At 43.5% G+C, this 16,190-nt stretch overlaps 1 protein-coding gene across 6 annotated transcripts in view; it reads left to right on the top strand.

The window, feature by feature from the left end:
• PTPRT (protein tyrosine phosphatase receptor type T) overlaps window positions 1-16,190 on the top strand; it is a 278,660-nt gene that overhangs the window by 144,168 nt on the left and 118,302 nt on the right. For all 6 annotated transcript variants that reach the window (XM_062610067.1, XM_062610071.1, XM_062610066.1 and 3 more), the window contains exons 8-9: window positions 6,485-6,686; window positions 10,059-10,161. In XM_062610067.1, coding sequence (XP_062466051.1) covers window positions 6,485-6,686; window positions 10,059-10,161 — 305 coding nt within the window. The remainder of the gene's footprint in view (window positions 1-6,484; window positions 6,687-10,058; window positions 10,162-16,190) is intronic.

The raw sequence follows: 16,190 nt of genomic DNA on the forward strand, positions 1-16,190 counted from the left end.
GATGGTGCATTTCCCTGTTTAATCACCACATTTTTAACAATATGTACCCTTTTTTCTACAGGGATTCTGGGTTTTTTAACCTCCAGTTTCCAGCTACACTCCTGATACTTTTATTAACCGCCATGGCAAGGGGGTATGGAACTGGATTACCTTCTAGGTCCCTTCCAACCCACACCATGCTACGATTCTAGGATTAAAAAAAAGCACAGGACAGAGTCCCTCTCCTGCCTCCACCATGCAGAGGGAGTAAAATTCCCAGGACTTGGCTTACTGTCTGTGTTTGTGGAGATTCAGCAGGCACCTGGGCACAGGATAACTGCTGAAGAGGAGGCTGAATGGCTGAATATTCATTGAACTTCTTGAGCAGCCTGCGAAGTCCTTGCGGAGTTTTGTGTTCTGGTCGATGGCTGATACTGAGGCTGAACAGATATTTTCAAGGTGCAGCTAATGAAGCATAATGTATTATGTACATAGAATCATAGAATCATCACAAAACCTTAAAGCTCATCCAGTTCCACCCCCTGTCACGGGCAGGGATCCCTTCCACTAGAGCAGCTTGCTCCAAGCCCCTGTGTCCAACCTGCCCTTGAACACTGCCAGGGATGGGGCAGCCACAGCTTCTCTGGGCACCCTGTGCCAGCGCCTCAGCACCCTCACAGGGAAGAGCTTCTGCCTAAGAGCTCATCTCAGTCTCCCCTCTGGCAGGTTAAAGCCATTCCCCTTGGCCTGTCCCTACATCCCTTGTCCCAAGCCCCTCTCCATGTTTCCTGCAGCCCCTTTAGGCACTGGAGCTGCTCTCAGGTCTCCCCTTCAGGAGCCTTCTCTTGTCCAGGCTGCCCCAGCCCAGCTCTCTCAGCCTGGCTCCAGAGCAGAGCTGCTCCAGCCCTCGCAGCATCCTTGTTGATGATATAACCTGTTATTTTATATATAATGATATATTCCAGTACCACAGTCTCCCATTCCTTGCATCCACATACAGTTGCCTAACACCCAAGAGGCATAGGAAAAAAAAAGTGGGTTAAGGATATTGGTTTATTTTTAATTTATTATGTGTTTTCTTCTGAAGTAAGATTTGCAGTGGAAAATAGCCCTGTGCTTCCTAGTTCAGTTAATAGCTCTCCTCTGGTCTTTCCCTTCATAATGAAAGCTTCATAAATCCTCACATTGCAATAGAAGTTTTCCAGTCGCAGATGATGACAGTTAGCAAAGTGTTCACGTTTCCCTAGCAAAGTGTGTTAAATTAGGCTCTGTGAAGGAGAGAAGAGCTATATTAATGTTCTTAATATTATGTCTTCATCTTTGTGGTTGTTAACATCATATTTACTCAGTGATTTCCAGGAGTTAACATTCTGAACTCTTAAAATGGATGAAAACCAGAGGGGAAGATGGAGCAAGAGGGGATGCTTTGGACTTTAGAGTGCACTGGTGAAAATTGGTTGTCTGCTTGACTAACAACAAGAAATAAACCCACTAACCATCCCATTCTTTACACTCATCTGTTCTTGTTTTATTCTCCATAGTCTAGCATAGCAGCTATATATCAGTGAACACTAGGAAATTAAATACAGAAAGGCTTTTTTTTTCTTTTTTTGTAGTTTCTACTAAATGTGTACTTGCACTGTTGACCTGCTTTACATGTTACAAACAATTTGGACTCATGTAGCCAAACTTTGCAGATTGACCAGGGACTTGGATCATCTGTGCACCTCCTGAGTGCATCATTCCCATCCAGCTGGATGGATGATAGAACCAGGGTTTTGTCCTGCCTGTCCAATTGGGATGTGGCTGTTCTTCATCCTTCCCAGACCCCTTTGCAATCTGACTTTCTGATTACTTCAGATTTACTGCTCTTGTTGCTTCAGTTTGAGAATCATTTCATTAACTCAGTGAAGGAGGATCAAAGGAAGATTTAGGATTTATTAATGTATGTTTCTTAGGTTTGCTGTATTTTAGCCTGCTCTGGGTTTTGCTGTGATTAGAACCACAACAGTGTTGGCTACTCAGAATTTCCCTTGGGATTATCAAGTTTTGCCTGGAGCCAGGGTGTAAGCTCTCCGTTACCCGTGCAAACTCTGGACAGCTGTCGTGGTTTAAACCGAATCAGACAGCTCGTTCACTCACTCCCCCCCTTCTTTCCCCCCCCCCACTCCCGGAGGGAGGGAGAGGAGAATCAAAAAGAATGCAACTCCCACGGGTTGAGATAAGAACAGTTTAGTAACTAAGGTATAACACAAATCACTACTGCTACCACCAATGATAATAATGATAAAGGAAATAACAAGGGAAGAGAATACATCATCTCACCACCAGCTGACCGATAACTCGCCCCCCCCCCAGCCCGACCAAGCTCTGACCGATACCTCCTCCAACCCTGCCATCTCCCAGCCCTTCCAGGTAACTCCCAGTTACCTCCTGGGCATGACGTGCTGTGGTATGGAATAACTCTTTGGTCAGTTTGGGTCAGGTGTCCTGTCTCTGCTTCCTCCCGGCTTCCCCTCCTCCCTGGCAGAGCATGAGGCTCACAAAGTCCTTGGCCAAACCAAAACATCCTTGTTATCAGCTCTGTTCCCGAGCTGAAAGTCAAAACACTGCACTGCACCAGCTACCAAGAAGGAGAAAAATGACTGCTACTGCTGAACCCAGGACAACAGCCCTTCCAGTTTGCAGACAAAAAGCAACTTTGTTCTTATGTTGCTATGCAAGAGGTAACCAGAAAGCTGGTTAGAAAACACAGAGCTTCAGTCTTGTGAGAAATTTCCTCATCTTTATATTTGCATTTGTTCTGCATCAGAATAAACCCAAATATTTTTGATATTTCAATCAGAGTGACATTCTTAAATATATTTTTTCAGTATTTTATTTGTTTTCTGTCTAGGTTTTTAAGTGTTTAAATTAATATTGTTGTTTCCTTTTCTCACAACACAGAAGTATTGCATGACTTGGCTTGTCTTTAAAATAGCTTATTTCAAAATAATTCAGGACAGCTGCTTTCAAGTGATTGAGTCATCCCATCTTCTGGATTAGAATCTCTTGTTTGTTTTGTAATGAGATGGTTCAACACTTGGAACAAGAAAATCAGATAAGTACTCAGCATACCAACTAGAAGAGCAGGTGGTTTGTTCAGCGTCCTTCTTATTCCAGGAAAGAGATGTATTTCTTCTCCAGATGTGTTTCTGTGCCTGTACTTCAGAGTTAGAAATTTCCATAGTTTCTTGTTGAATTTTTTCAGTGTCTGATTCCCTGAGATTTCTCTTGCTTCAGAAATTCTAATTTAGATCAAGTAAGAAGGTGGCAACTTCTCAGTATCTTCTTTTCACCCGATTATAATTTGATATATGTTGCATTTATACATGATAGCCAACATAAAAGTCGTACATAACAACACCTTTTCTTTCTGTAAGAGAAACTCTTCTGCCACAGAGGCAGAAACACAAATGCATTTGGTGTGGTCCTTCCCAGGTATTGCAGTAAGGATGTGCTTCTAAGCGACATGATCTGGTTGAAGATGTCCCTGCTCACTGCAGAGGGTTGGACTGTATGAGCTTTGACAGTCCCTTCCAACCCAGACTGTTCTTTGACTCTATGAAATATCAGCAACTTCAGTAACTGGAGATGATCCTGGCTATGAGCAATGCAGAGCTGGATGGGCAGCCTGTGGGCTCAGCAGTGTGCTGGATGTGTCCCGGGTCAGGAGGGAGCAGGCAGCCAGCACTGCACAGGACTCCTCTGACAAGGAGAGATGTAGTTGTAGCTGCAATTGCCTTGAACACTGCCAGGGATGGGGCAGCCACAGCTTCTCTGGGCACCCTGTGCCAGCCCCTCAGCACCCTCCCAGGGAAGAGCTTCTGCCTAAGAGCTCATCTCAGTCTCCCCTCTGGCAGGTTAAAGCCATTCCCCTTGGCCTGTCCCTACAGGCCCTTGTCCCAAGCCCCTCTCCAGGTTTCCTGCAGCCCCTTTGGGCGCTGGAGCTGCTCTAAGGTCTCCCCTTCAGGAGCCTTCTCTTGTCCAGGTGGTATTTTGCACTATCATTCTCCTGTTCTCTGTGTCATTCAGGTCCTGTTGCTGTGTTCAAGGTAACATGTTTTGTGGACAAGGATCGCTGTTTCCTGAATGTCTGCACATCCCCTGGTTTAGCAAGGTTCATATCATAGAGCCTGCTGCAGGAATAAGGATCTCACAATATGATAGTGCCATGGATCTCTCTTTACTGCACTTTACATATTCTCAAAACTAGTTAGAGTCAATGCTGGGGTCTGAGTTGAGAGAGCAGTCATCCTGAAAACTGCCACACTGTAATCTCCAGTTGTGGATGTTCTCCCTCTTAAGTACAGTTTTCTCTTTTCCCACTCGTTGTGAGTTGACCTGGGTTGTTTTAAGCTCCCTTCTACTCCCTTCTGTAGTCAACAGGAACAAGAAAAGCTGTTGAAGTGGTTTAGGTTTTTTAATCAGTGTCTTTCCTCCTCCCCTGAAAGCTTTTCTAGCTCTATTTGCCTTAAGGGAACAGGGTTTTTAATGAAGAAAAACAACTGTTTTTTGTAGTGATTTTAGAGCTGGTGAAGGTCGCTGAGTGCTTTTATTTATATGGAGATCAAGGACAAGTGCATCTTCCATTTATGTTTATAGCCTGCTTGAGAATAAATCCCCCTGATTTCACAAAGGCACTCTGAGAATCCTGTGAATGTGGTTCAAGCTGTGAGCTGTAGGAAGTTCCCTTTCATTTTCCCCAAGCCCCTGCTTTGCTGATTCACCTATGGGATATATGGAATTGCTATTTCTCTACCACTTGATTTGCAAACAGAGCACACATCAGTTCACTCCTGCCTCACAGCTTAAATACATTTTTCTTTCTGGACTTGGCTATGGCATTGACTGGGTCATGTCTCACGTTAAGGTCTTTGGTGCTCACTCCAACTCTGATGGTGGTTTTGCACAGATTCCCTTGCCTTGCAGTACCTTGATGCAATAAGAACTGTGGGAATATTGTCCCAGGCCATGTGCATTGCATGGTCCTCACCTTAACTAAGGAGAAGGAGCCAGGGTAAAGATTTCTCCTTCCTGCATGACTTTGCTTGGTTTGATGACCACTGTGCTGAGATCTCTTTCTCAGGCTTCTGGCGAATAATAAGAATTTAAAACCAGGCCGTAATTCCTGCTTTTGTAATTTCTTGCTGCTCTGTGGGTCTGGTGTGATTCATGGCCCTTCCCATTTGTGCTGCCTCATCTTGGGTGTAGCACAGTCTAAACCATTTTCTTTCCAAATCATGGGGTTCACCCTCACACCTCCTCTGGTGCCAGGAGCATCAGCCTTTGTCTCTATTTATCCAGTTATTATTAAAGTCTCCCTTTTTAAGCATTGTATATTTATTTTTGCTCAAAATGCACCATTTTCCATCTGCATAAAGCAACTTAAAATTTTTCAAAGGCTGTTTCAGCAAAGCTGGGAATAGCATTCTGTGGAGTCCTTCATAAAAAATTGAAGACTTGGTGTATTAACATACATTGATTTATTCATAGTGTTTCATTACAAATAAGCGAGGAACCCATAATATCAGGAGAGGTTAGGAGAGCACCGGAGCACGTTACATTATATTGACAGCTCAGTGGAAATTGAGCTGCCTTTGGATTGAATTTGAAACACAGGCAAGGAACTGGCTGGTAAATAAGTCATGAGTTTTACTTGCAGGTGTCTGTATGTCACCAGGGGGGCCGTGGGGAAGCATAATGGAGCTCGAGCATATTCCAGAGGTGAGCTTTCAGCCTGGAGTGCTCTGAAGGTGTGTTAGCTCCAGCCGCGTGTGTTTTCATGAGCAGCTCTCCAGGCCTGTAACCTGCTGACTTGTTCTCTCAGGCAAAAACCAGGCACGATGCCATGGGTAAACCTGCAGGCTGAGGCTCAGCACGGGGAGGGAGATGCTATCCAAAGCTGACTTACAAATCAGAGAAGAGAAGGGCTTTGGTCTAAGGACTTGATGATATTTATTTCATTTAAATTCATTTAATTTCATAAATGAAAGGACTTCCCCAGACTTTGTTGTCATTCCCATTGTTTTCAGCAGCCTCAGGAGAAGCCCATTTATGAGAGGAAAGAAGAAAACTTGATGGATAATGTTTTCATGTGCGGGGGGAGGGTTTTACGGGAAGGTCTCATGGAAGTCCTTCCCCGTGTGCTGTGTGCTCTGGGTTGGCTGCAGAAGTTCTGAGCTTCGGAACCAAAAGCAGTTCTGTGCGTTTTTGTTGTAAATTGGCTCATGCTGAGGATTTAGTGGAGAGAAGAAATGCGTTTTTCTCTAAGTAAAGCCTTGGAAAAATTGTTGTGTTTGTTTGGCAGCATCCAAATACAGAACCATGCACTGGAGATGCTGAAGTTGCATCTGTCCTTGTGTTTTTGGTGTCCAGTCTCCAGAGACAGCAAAATGGGGGAGCAAAGAAAGACCAGCTGCAGCAAGCTCCTTATCTCCTGACCTTGCTTGTTCTTCATTTGCAGATCACATACAAGGCCGTTGGGTCTCTGGATCCCAGTGCTGACCTGTCCAGCCAAAGAGGGAAAGTCTTCAAGCTAAGGAATGAAACACATCACCTCTTTGTAGGATTATACCCAGGGACTACATATTCATTCACCATCAAAGCCAGCACAGTCAAGGGCTTTGGGCCACCCATCACAACACGGATTGCAACCAAGATTTCAGGTACTGCTTTGGAGAGAAATAAAAAAGAACTTTCTAGGGCTTTGTTCTTTAGACCCCGAGCTGAATAGAAAGATTGTCAGCCTAGTGTCTCTACTAGTTTCATACTGCAAATCTTTAAACCAGGCGCAATCCAGCCTCTCTGTTTGTTTGGGTTACAAATGCAGTGGTTAATTTGAGGATATCTTCAATATCTGTGAGCATCTTTATGGAGCATTTTAAATTAGAACCTTCGTTAGTTCTACAAATGAATGTTCCTGTAATAATTGTTGGTATTATCTGCGTGGCTGAGGAAGCTCCTTCAATAATGTGGCATTTCTTTTCAGAATGCACTGGAATGGATGTAATGAAGTATTTGAATTAATAGTGCAAGGAGCCTAAAAATAAAAGAGGAAAGCTGGTTTTATGTTTCCTTTCTGAGCAAGGGCAGAGAGGAGCCTTGAGGTAGGCAGGCGAGTATATGAGAGGGATTAAAATCAGGAGGCATTGCAAAGAGAAGGTGCATGTGTGTCTAGGAAAAAGAAAGGAAACTTAGGCTGACTGTTGAAAAAAAAGATAGATAAGGGTTAGAAATAATATTGGGCAGATATATGTAAACTTGAATTTTACCATTTAATTGTTAGCATTAAGGTAGGCTCTCTAACAGAGTTTAAGACATTAATTTATTTTTAATACCTTGACTGTTATTTCAGTAAAGTCAAAAAAGAATGTTTGGGACATTAGGGACAATTGTAATGCTTGAAATTATGCCTGGGTATGATAGAAAAGAGTGCACAGGAGTCTGTGTTTCCCATTGCATTATCTCAAAACTGGTTAATAAAAAAGAGTTGTTAGCAGTAACTGACAGTGTAAACTGTAAGGCAGTAAAATATATCTGTTCCCTGCACTGGCCATCAGCAGGGTGTGGACACTGAACATCCAGTGCAAAAGCCCATGGTCAGTCCTATACGATAAACTTGCTCCCAGAGCAGTACCTGAGGTTAGTTGGGAGAAGAATGATTTTTGGATTGACTGGGATGTCCTTGGAAGACTGCTCTAAAATGAAAAGACATATGTGCTGTAGCAATGTGTGAGTGTATGTGTTTATGTGGGTGGACATGTTTGTTTATGTCCTAATCGCAGTTAAATGGCAGAACTCGTGAGGATTTCTCCTTGGGCAGGACTGGGATCTTGTAAAACAGGCATTAAATTGATGAGCAGTGTTGGTAATGGAGAGAGAGCACTGCCAACTGGGGTTTTAAAGAGGTACTACACAGCTGCTCCACGTTGAGCACGCAGGAAAACTACTTCATCTTACTTCAGTGTCTTGTGACTAATACAGATCGATAAATGAATTACAGACTCTGACTGGTTTGTGTTGGAAGGGACCTTAAAGCTCATCCAGTTCCACAGGCAGGGACACCTTCCACTAGAGCAGCTTGCTCCAAGCCCCTGTGTCCAACCTGCCCTTGAACACTGCCAGGGATGGGGCAGCCACAGCTTCTCTGGGCACCCTGTGCCAGCGCCTCAGCACCCTCCCAGGGAAGAGCTTCTGCCTAAGAGCTCATCTCAGTCTCCCCTCTGGCAGGTTCAAGCCATTCCCCTTGGCCTGTCCCTACAGGCCCTTGTCCCAAGCCCCTCTCCAGCTTTCCTGCAGCCCCTTTAGGCCCTGGAGCTGCTCTAAGGTCTCCCCTTCAGGAGCCTTCTCTTCTCCAGGCTGAACTAGCCCAGCTCTCTCGTGCTCAGTGTTGCACAGTTATGGTAATACCTTCAGCTAGTCAAGGCTGCCAAGACCTATGCTTTTGCATTTACTTTTAATTATATGTGTCTGAAAGTAAGCTTGTAAATGCTCTGCATTTACCGCAGGCAAACGTTTTACAGCAGGTAGGGTGTTTTACACAGAGGATAACTGAAGAGGTCAGAAGGAGCCACCCAAGCTAGCTGGCATAGCAGAGACAGTTGCGTGGCCCAGTGCGGTGCTGCAGTTAGACTAGAAGAAGCTGCTTCAAAGGAGGGTGATGGAGCCTGCAAAGGCAGAGCTCAGCCTGTTTCTGGTGCCCAAACTGGCTTTGCAACCTGTTTGTAGTATTGCATCGGCCGTAGCGCCATCCCCTCTGGTCAGAGCAGGTGCTAAACAGTTCTTGTGGTGGCATCTCCAGCAGCTGCAGTGATCTCTGGTACAGAAGACCACTGGTAACACGCATCTTCTTTAAATGACGCACACTGCTTCCCCTTGGTGCCGAGCACCTTGTTCAGAAAAGTCCTCATTAAGGAGCTGCCATTCATGCTGAACTCATTGCCAGCTTATTGACCGGGAAGTCCGTGGCTGAGCTGATAATAGCAACCACCATTCTTGACAGTTTTCAGGCATTTAGATAAAAATCCTGATTATAAACAGGATTACAGTGGAAAGCTCTGTGAGAGGATTAAAGAAGGGCTCCCCGCGATGCAGCTTGCCCTTGTGAGTTACAGATGAACTAGCTGTGTGAATTCCTCTGTTTGCTCTGTACTTCAAAGCTGTTTCAACAAAACTTGCATCTTTGGAATAAATTTGGTGCTGCTCTGATCTCGTGATCTCTTCAGTTCTTCCACAGTCAAAATTGCCCCAAACAGATGTCTGCTGTGAAGGAAGCAAGAAGGAATGTAATAATGTTTCCAGAGGGAAGCTACTCTACTTTCATGAAATGATCCTAATAGAAGATAACAAAGCAGGAGTAGAAACTAGACTTTAGCTAAGTGTGAATATTCAGTGGGTTGCTCTGTTGCTTTGGGAAGCACTGAGCACGCTGTTGGAATTCTGCCTGGTGATTCAACATCACTAAAGCGCTGGGGTAAAATGTCATGGGTTGGAGTGCTAAAATAACCTGGCTAATTTGGGCTTCTCTCTTTTCATCTTTCGTGCTTCATAACACACCCTCCAGCTAATGAAGGAGATACAGTTTAAGCCTCTGTGTTAAAAGTTCTTGAGTTGTGGGGGGCTAATCCAATGACCTGAACAGTGAATAAGGGCCAGGTTTCCTGCGTGCTGTTCTTAGCTCTGCCGTTGACTCCCTCATCCTAAGTGGCCTTTAATAATGTCCAGGCAGTTTCTCTCTTCCCCTTTAAAATCAAAGGAATGAACCCATCTCAAAGGATTATTAAATGTTAAAAATTCCAGACAGGATTTTTGAAGCCATCTGGAAGATTCATGTGTGCGATTCCTGTTTAATTTTAATAGGAAGAGTGTACAAATATTTAAGCAATTTTGACAATTTTGGGCATAATATTGGGAAGCATTTTGATGTTTCTTTTGAAAAATGTTAAACTGTCTCCAAGAACTGTTACTATCATGTTGCCATCACTACCCAAGGCAGTAGCTGAAGTATAACTAACGTGTTGCTCTCTGTTCTGCTTTAGCACCATCAATGCCAGAGTACGACACAGACTCACCCCTGAATGAGACTGACACGACCATCACCGTCATGCTGAAGCCCGCTCAGTCCCGGGGTGCTCCTGTCAGGTAGGTCTTTCCCCTTCTCCTTTCACAGTTCTCCTCTCTCCGTTCTCCCTAGGCTTTGCTCACTCCTCTCTCATTCGTGCTTGATAATGTAGCTGCTGGCTCAAAGGCCAACTCTGCTGTTGATTCTGCCTTTCACAGGCTCCTTTTATCAATGCCTCAGCCTGCTTGCCTCCTGCTGTTAACCTCCAGGAAGGATGCTGATAGCCTTGCACGGGGTTATTACCCTTTCAGCATCACTTCAGATGCGTTTGCAGCACTGAAGTACATTGGTAGTGCAGCTCTGTGCTGTGCTGCTGGGAATTCAGCATCGCCATGAAAAGGTGGAGGAGGCTTCAGGCCTCCACCTCCTGCCCTCCCTCTTGGGGCCTTTTTGTAACTATCATAGGAATGTGAGCATTATCTTTAATGCTTGTGGATGCTTTTGTCCAGATTCTGGATCTAACCACACTCCTCGAGTTATAATCAAGATGTTGTTGCTGGGTTGGTTGTGGAATGAAGTACTCATCTGGTCCACAAAAGGTGAACTCTGGTGTAGCGAGGCTTTGCCAGTTGTAGGCAGCTTCCACTGGCAGAGAGGATTTAGGGCCAGGAAGCTGCACAGGCACCTGTGGAATAAAGTGGGGACCTTGCCAGAAACATTTCTGGCTGTCTCTGGGCTGGGTCCATGTTCTTACTGATGAGCTACAGCAGTGGGGCTCTCAACTGCAGATCACTGACTGTGGGAACATGACTCACAGAAGTGTCTTTCATTGCTCTCTTCCATCCAGGTGAGTTTGTACATGGTGGAAGGCACCAGCACAAATGAACCCTTTGAGCTGGCACTCAGTGGCAGAAGTGCCAGTTGGTCATTCATCCTGCCAGTCTCCTCAGCTGAGAGCAGGAATTTGAATCCGTTATAAAAGTGTCTGCTTTGCAGTGGAATCCAGCAGCCATCAGCTCCCTGGAGGCTCCTCAGGCTTTTACCTCCAGTTTTCACAGGAGACTTTTGAATTTTTTCCTATGGGTGGCATTTTAAAAGCCCAGAGACCCTTTCCACGTGACTTGGGTTCCTAAACCCCACTGAGAGGTTCTTTGTGCTTTTGAAAGATGTCCCACAAAGTACTTGGGAGCAGATTGCTCAGACGTGAACTACCTGTTCTAATGAAACGATGAGTTGGTGGCCTGCTGTCACAGCTCTCCCCCAGACTGCGTTGATAATTTCAAGCAAAAACTCTGCTCTCTCACACTTAGCACCATCCCTTTTTGACTGGTTCTGAATAATGTATTTTAAACTTTCCCTTGCAATCTCTGGTACTCCGTATAAGCGAATTTAGGAGCCTATTTTCTGAGTCCTTTAGAGATGATTTTGTGCTGGAAAAGAGCAGTAAAATCGCACAGCTCTGTTTTGTTTTATTTCTTTACATGGGGGAACATTCTTATATCTCGTTTTACCACCTGCTGTGTTAAAAGTGTTGCTATTTTGTCTTTCTATTGAAAAGTCTTGTGATTTTTCTCCAAGTCAATTTACCAGCCTTTAACTGCATTCAGCGAGTAATGTCTTTCTCAGAAAATGCATCTGTTATAAAATATTTGGTAGAGATCTTTAGAAGTGTTCACTCTGGTTTTTTTAATTGTGTCGTAGCCTGTTCTGCACACGTTTGCAGAGAGTAGAGTGCGGTATTTACATGCCACATCGAAGTGATAACGTTATTTCCTATTATGAGCTCATTTAATTGACTTACAGACATGTGTATGAAAACCAGAATAGACAAGGGGGAGGCAAAGAAGAGAGGGTCTTGGGGTGAATTGTAGCTTTTTATTAACTGTGACAGCCTCAGAATGTGTGAATACCTTTCCCTGTAAACACAGAGACTGTTCTAAGTCTGGCTTCAACAAATCCAGTTAGTTCAACCTTAGATTTTCTCGACCTTTTCCCTTTTCTCTCAGCCCGTTCTTCACACGCTCCAATTTGTGTGAATTCTCTCCAAATACCACAGCCAAAAGCAGGTAGCATTCCCTCGGTGGCCTCGGTAGCACCTGACAGATTAGAATAGCGTACTGTGAAGTGCTTGTGACACTCGTACCACACAAGAATGAGGTGGTCTTTCCTCCTCAGTGTGTTTTTTGTATTCCAGCTGAGATCCACTATATCCTCTTTGTTGTTGTCTGGTTAGTTTGCTGCCTTTTGCTTGTGTATGATTTATTTCTCCTTCACAAGTGTAGTATTTTGCATTCATTGCTATTAAATATGATAAAATTGATTTTCAGAATGCTTTAAAAATCCTGATACAAACTTCAATGAGTTGGAGCCCCTCCTACAGGCTGCCCAGAGCAATGCTGGAGTCACCATCCCCGGAAGCGTTCGCACGCTGTGTAGACAAGACCCTCAGTGACATGGGTTAGTTTTGGCCTTCACAGTGCTGGGGAACAGTTGGACTTGGTGATCTTAAAGGTCTTTTGCAACCTGTTTGATTCTATGATTCTTAGTCAGATGCCATCCGCTGCTCAGTTACCAAAGGCATTAATGCAGACACAGATTGAAGACAAAAGACTGGGAAGTGTCCGTGTGCAGCGGTGAGGTGGTGCCGAGGTCACTGGAGGGGATCCCATATGATGCGGCATCCTGTAGGATGCCCCTTCTCCTGGCCTCCCTTGTAGACGTGACCATGCTTTCCTAGACCCCCTTCCTGAGAGGGGTCTGCAAAGCTACTTGGCATTAGTCTGAAATGGATTTTCCTCACACCTTCTTATAAAACCTTCAATATTGAGATATTTCGCTCTGCAGAAATAGGTCAACCCTTCATCTCATCAACCTGACAATTTCTGTTCTGCAGTGCTCCAGGTTTTTATTACAATCCTTCCAAACTGTGAAGATGAAAATAGTATCGCTGTACAGTAATTATTCTTCATATTTCATCTCATATGCAGGGGGTGGTGGCTTGGAGTACCTGTGGAGTGTGACTGTAGGCCAGTGTCCATGCAGAAGATAGTTCTGTGTCTTTGTCTTGTGGTGTTTCACTGTGCTGGGGTCTGAGCAGCATACAGATAGATTAGGGGCTGCAAGATCATTTTTAGAGTAATAGTGGAGAATATTTGAAACAAGATTCATTGTCTCCCCATTCATCTGAAATGCAGGCATAGCAAATGCAAAGTCACTTTCGACATTAAGACGTTTCTGATGTTCCCCAGAGCTCATGATAAATAAGTTAAATGAGGTTCTTCAGAAAACTAATGATCATGATCTCAGCATTGTTAATGATCTATAGATAACAGTGAAGATGCTTTCGTATAAACTAATAGGAATAATATACACTTAGATATTCTTTGAAATAGTTTGTCCTATTGCCAAAAGAATGATGCATCAGCAAGCATAAATATTCTCCCTGGTGGCACAGGCATTCCATTCTTGCCTTTATTTTCCATGGTACAACCTGCAGAGCTTGACTTCACGTTGCCCTTTAAAAATAACTTTCAGGTGTTCTTGTATCAATCTAAAACCTGTGAATGGTGCTGTGATTGATTTGCTGAAGACTGACATTCATCTATAATAAATTCAGAAGAGGAAAGAAGAATGCAAGTGTTCTCAATCTTTACTCCTCAACCCTTTCCTCAAAAATCTCCAATGTGATTTTGAGGATAGTTCTGCCTTTTGCATCTGTTATTGTCAGGAGGGCTGAGTCGGTCCTTCATAGATTATTCACATATGACATCTTTAGACCTCTATTTGAGAATTTATATCCCATTCACAGCTTGAAAATACCACTGTGAGGGATTTTATCTACATGATATGTCCACCGGGCTGGTTTTTGTGTGTTGGATATTTGAAAGTCCACTTGGTTTGTTAACATGTGGTTGGGTCTGTCAATCCACCTATACTACTATTATGGAGAAAATAAATTCCCAGAGCATGTATTAGTTTTGGGGATTTCAAAGTTTAAATTAATGCCCCACTTAGGGGTGATTTTTTAAGTTTGTCTGGTTTTGAGCTGGAGGAGACTGTAGGAGGACGTAAGAGAAGAGTCTGCAATTATTTTGTGTGGGGTTCAGACAATGGAGAACTTGTTTGTTGGAAAAGGAAGGATTTCATCTCCCGTATCTTCCTGCAGCACTCTGAGGTGTAACAGTAAATAGTCTGTGCTGTTCTTTGTGTGTCTGCCCGCACACAGGTACAGCCTTTAGGCCCCTGAGCCCTGTACTGTGCTAAAGAACAGTGTTATTAGCACAGAGATATTCAATCTTTGCTCTTGCCTTTATGCATATTTGTTTGGGGATATATATTTTTATATATATATATGCTGTGTAGGTTGAATGTTTAAGTGATTCTGGAGAAATGCATTCAGGTAACAGTCATGTGCTGTGTATATGTATGATGGTCAGATACTTGTATTCACTTTGGTGAGGAAGGATGGGAATGTTTATTAATATACATCTTAAAAGGAATGAATAAATCTGAATAGGTGAATGGGACTTTAAATATTTTAGATACATTTAGATGTGCTGAGCAAAGGTGAAACAGGTATTTTCATATTGATAGCCAGCCAGGAGGAGGTATTAATTTATATGGGCCAATCGCCGTGTTACTCTTGAGTATTACCATCTGACTCTTAGGCTCCCAAGTATGAAATAAAGGAAATATCTGTGGTGTACATGATGCTAAAGAGATCAAGAGAAAACAGCTGTAGTATTGTTTAACAGAGACCTAAGAACAGTGGGGGTTTTCTGGTTTTATGTTCAAGCTGTTCTCCAAGCAAGCAATCCTGTATGGTTATCTGTACACTTCTGCATTCCTACATGTTGTAACAAATGAGAATTTCCTGTGACAAAGGCAAGTGGTGTCACTTCCATTTTATGTTGGAATACTGAGACTTTGACTAGATAAAACTTGTCTTCCATGTCAGTCTGCAGCAAAGTAGAAACTGAGACTCTCTGGAGCCATAGGCTACAACTATGACTTCAGGTAATGCTTATTATCTCCAGAAAGAATTATCTGCAGATAATTCTTTCTTTTTCTGTGATTTCAGTCATCATCTGTTCATCCTAAGCTTACCATACATCCTTACATTATTACCATACATCCCTCTCATTAGCATCCTAACTTTGGTTTTGTATTTAATGCACAGCAGTTCTCCCCATCCTCCTGAAGGAGTGGTTGGCAGCCTAGTGACCTTGGTTCTGTGGTGGAGGAGGAATGACAGAAGCAGCTATAAACTTGTAAGATCTGCTGGAGGACTTGGTTTTACAGAGGGTGGCTTTGGTGCGCTGCTCTCCATAGCTATGCAGGGAGCAATGCCGTTCAGCTCGCTGCTGTGCAACTTCTTAACGGCATCACATGAGCTTGCCTCAGGCATTTATGTGGATAATTAATTCATTAATGCCAAGAAAAGGTGGCAATTTCTTGTTCTTAAAACTCCCACACAGTGTACCTTGTGTTTGGAAATAAAGACTGGAGTCAGGAAGCAGGGAAAGGACAAAAAAGGTTCTAATGTTGAAAGCAATGGGAAGCGTAACAAATTATGCTGCCCTTGATAATCCTGCAGGTTCGCTTGCCTTGATGGGCATGTTATAAATACCTGGAAAATAAAATCCTGGTCGTTCTCAGTTGTAGGCATCACATGAGTTGGTTGATTGGATATAGGGAGAGCAGTCATTTTATTAGATCTTTTAATTTTGTAGTATCTAATAAGGAATGAGATTATCAACCTAAGGTCCGGATATTATAAGCCTAATTATCTGTATTAATTAACATCTCATACAATAGACCTCGGGGATATTGTTCTGATCTTCAAGCTGGATTTCTCCTGCATGGCATTCTGCAGTTCATTTAGGCAAGAGTATGAAGGTAAATGAGTTTCTTTCCTCTTAAAGATAGACCAGATCTGCTTTTTTTGAACTATGTGTGAATGTGAGAGAGTGAAAGTAAGAATGTGGGTGGAAGGCCTGGAATAAAGGCAGCTGCATGGATCAGCATGGAGTTTATGGGACCAAAAAGAAATAGAACAGAGTTGCACGGTAAGCATTTGCAGGCTTGACCTCCTCGGTGTGTCCAAACC

This window comes from Pezoporus occidentalis, unplaced genomic scaffold (assembly GCF_034315485.1).
Source record: "Pezoporus occidentalis ecotype Australia unplaced genomic scaffold, CSIRO_AGI_Poc_V1 ctg144, whole genome shotgun sequence".
NCBI lineage: Eukaryota > Metazoa > Chordata > Aves > Psittaciformes > Psittacidae > Pezoporus > Pezoporus occidentalis.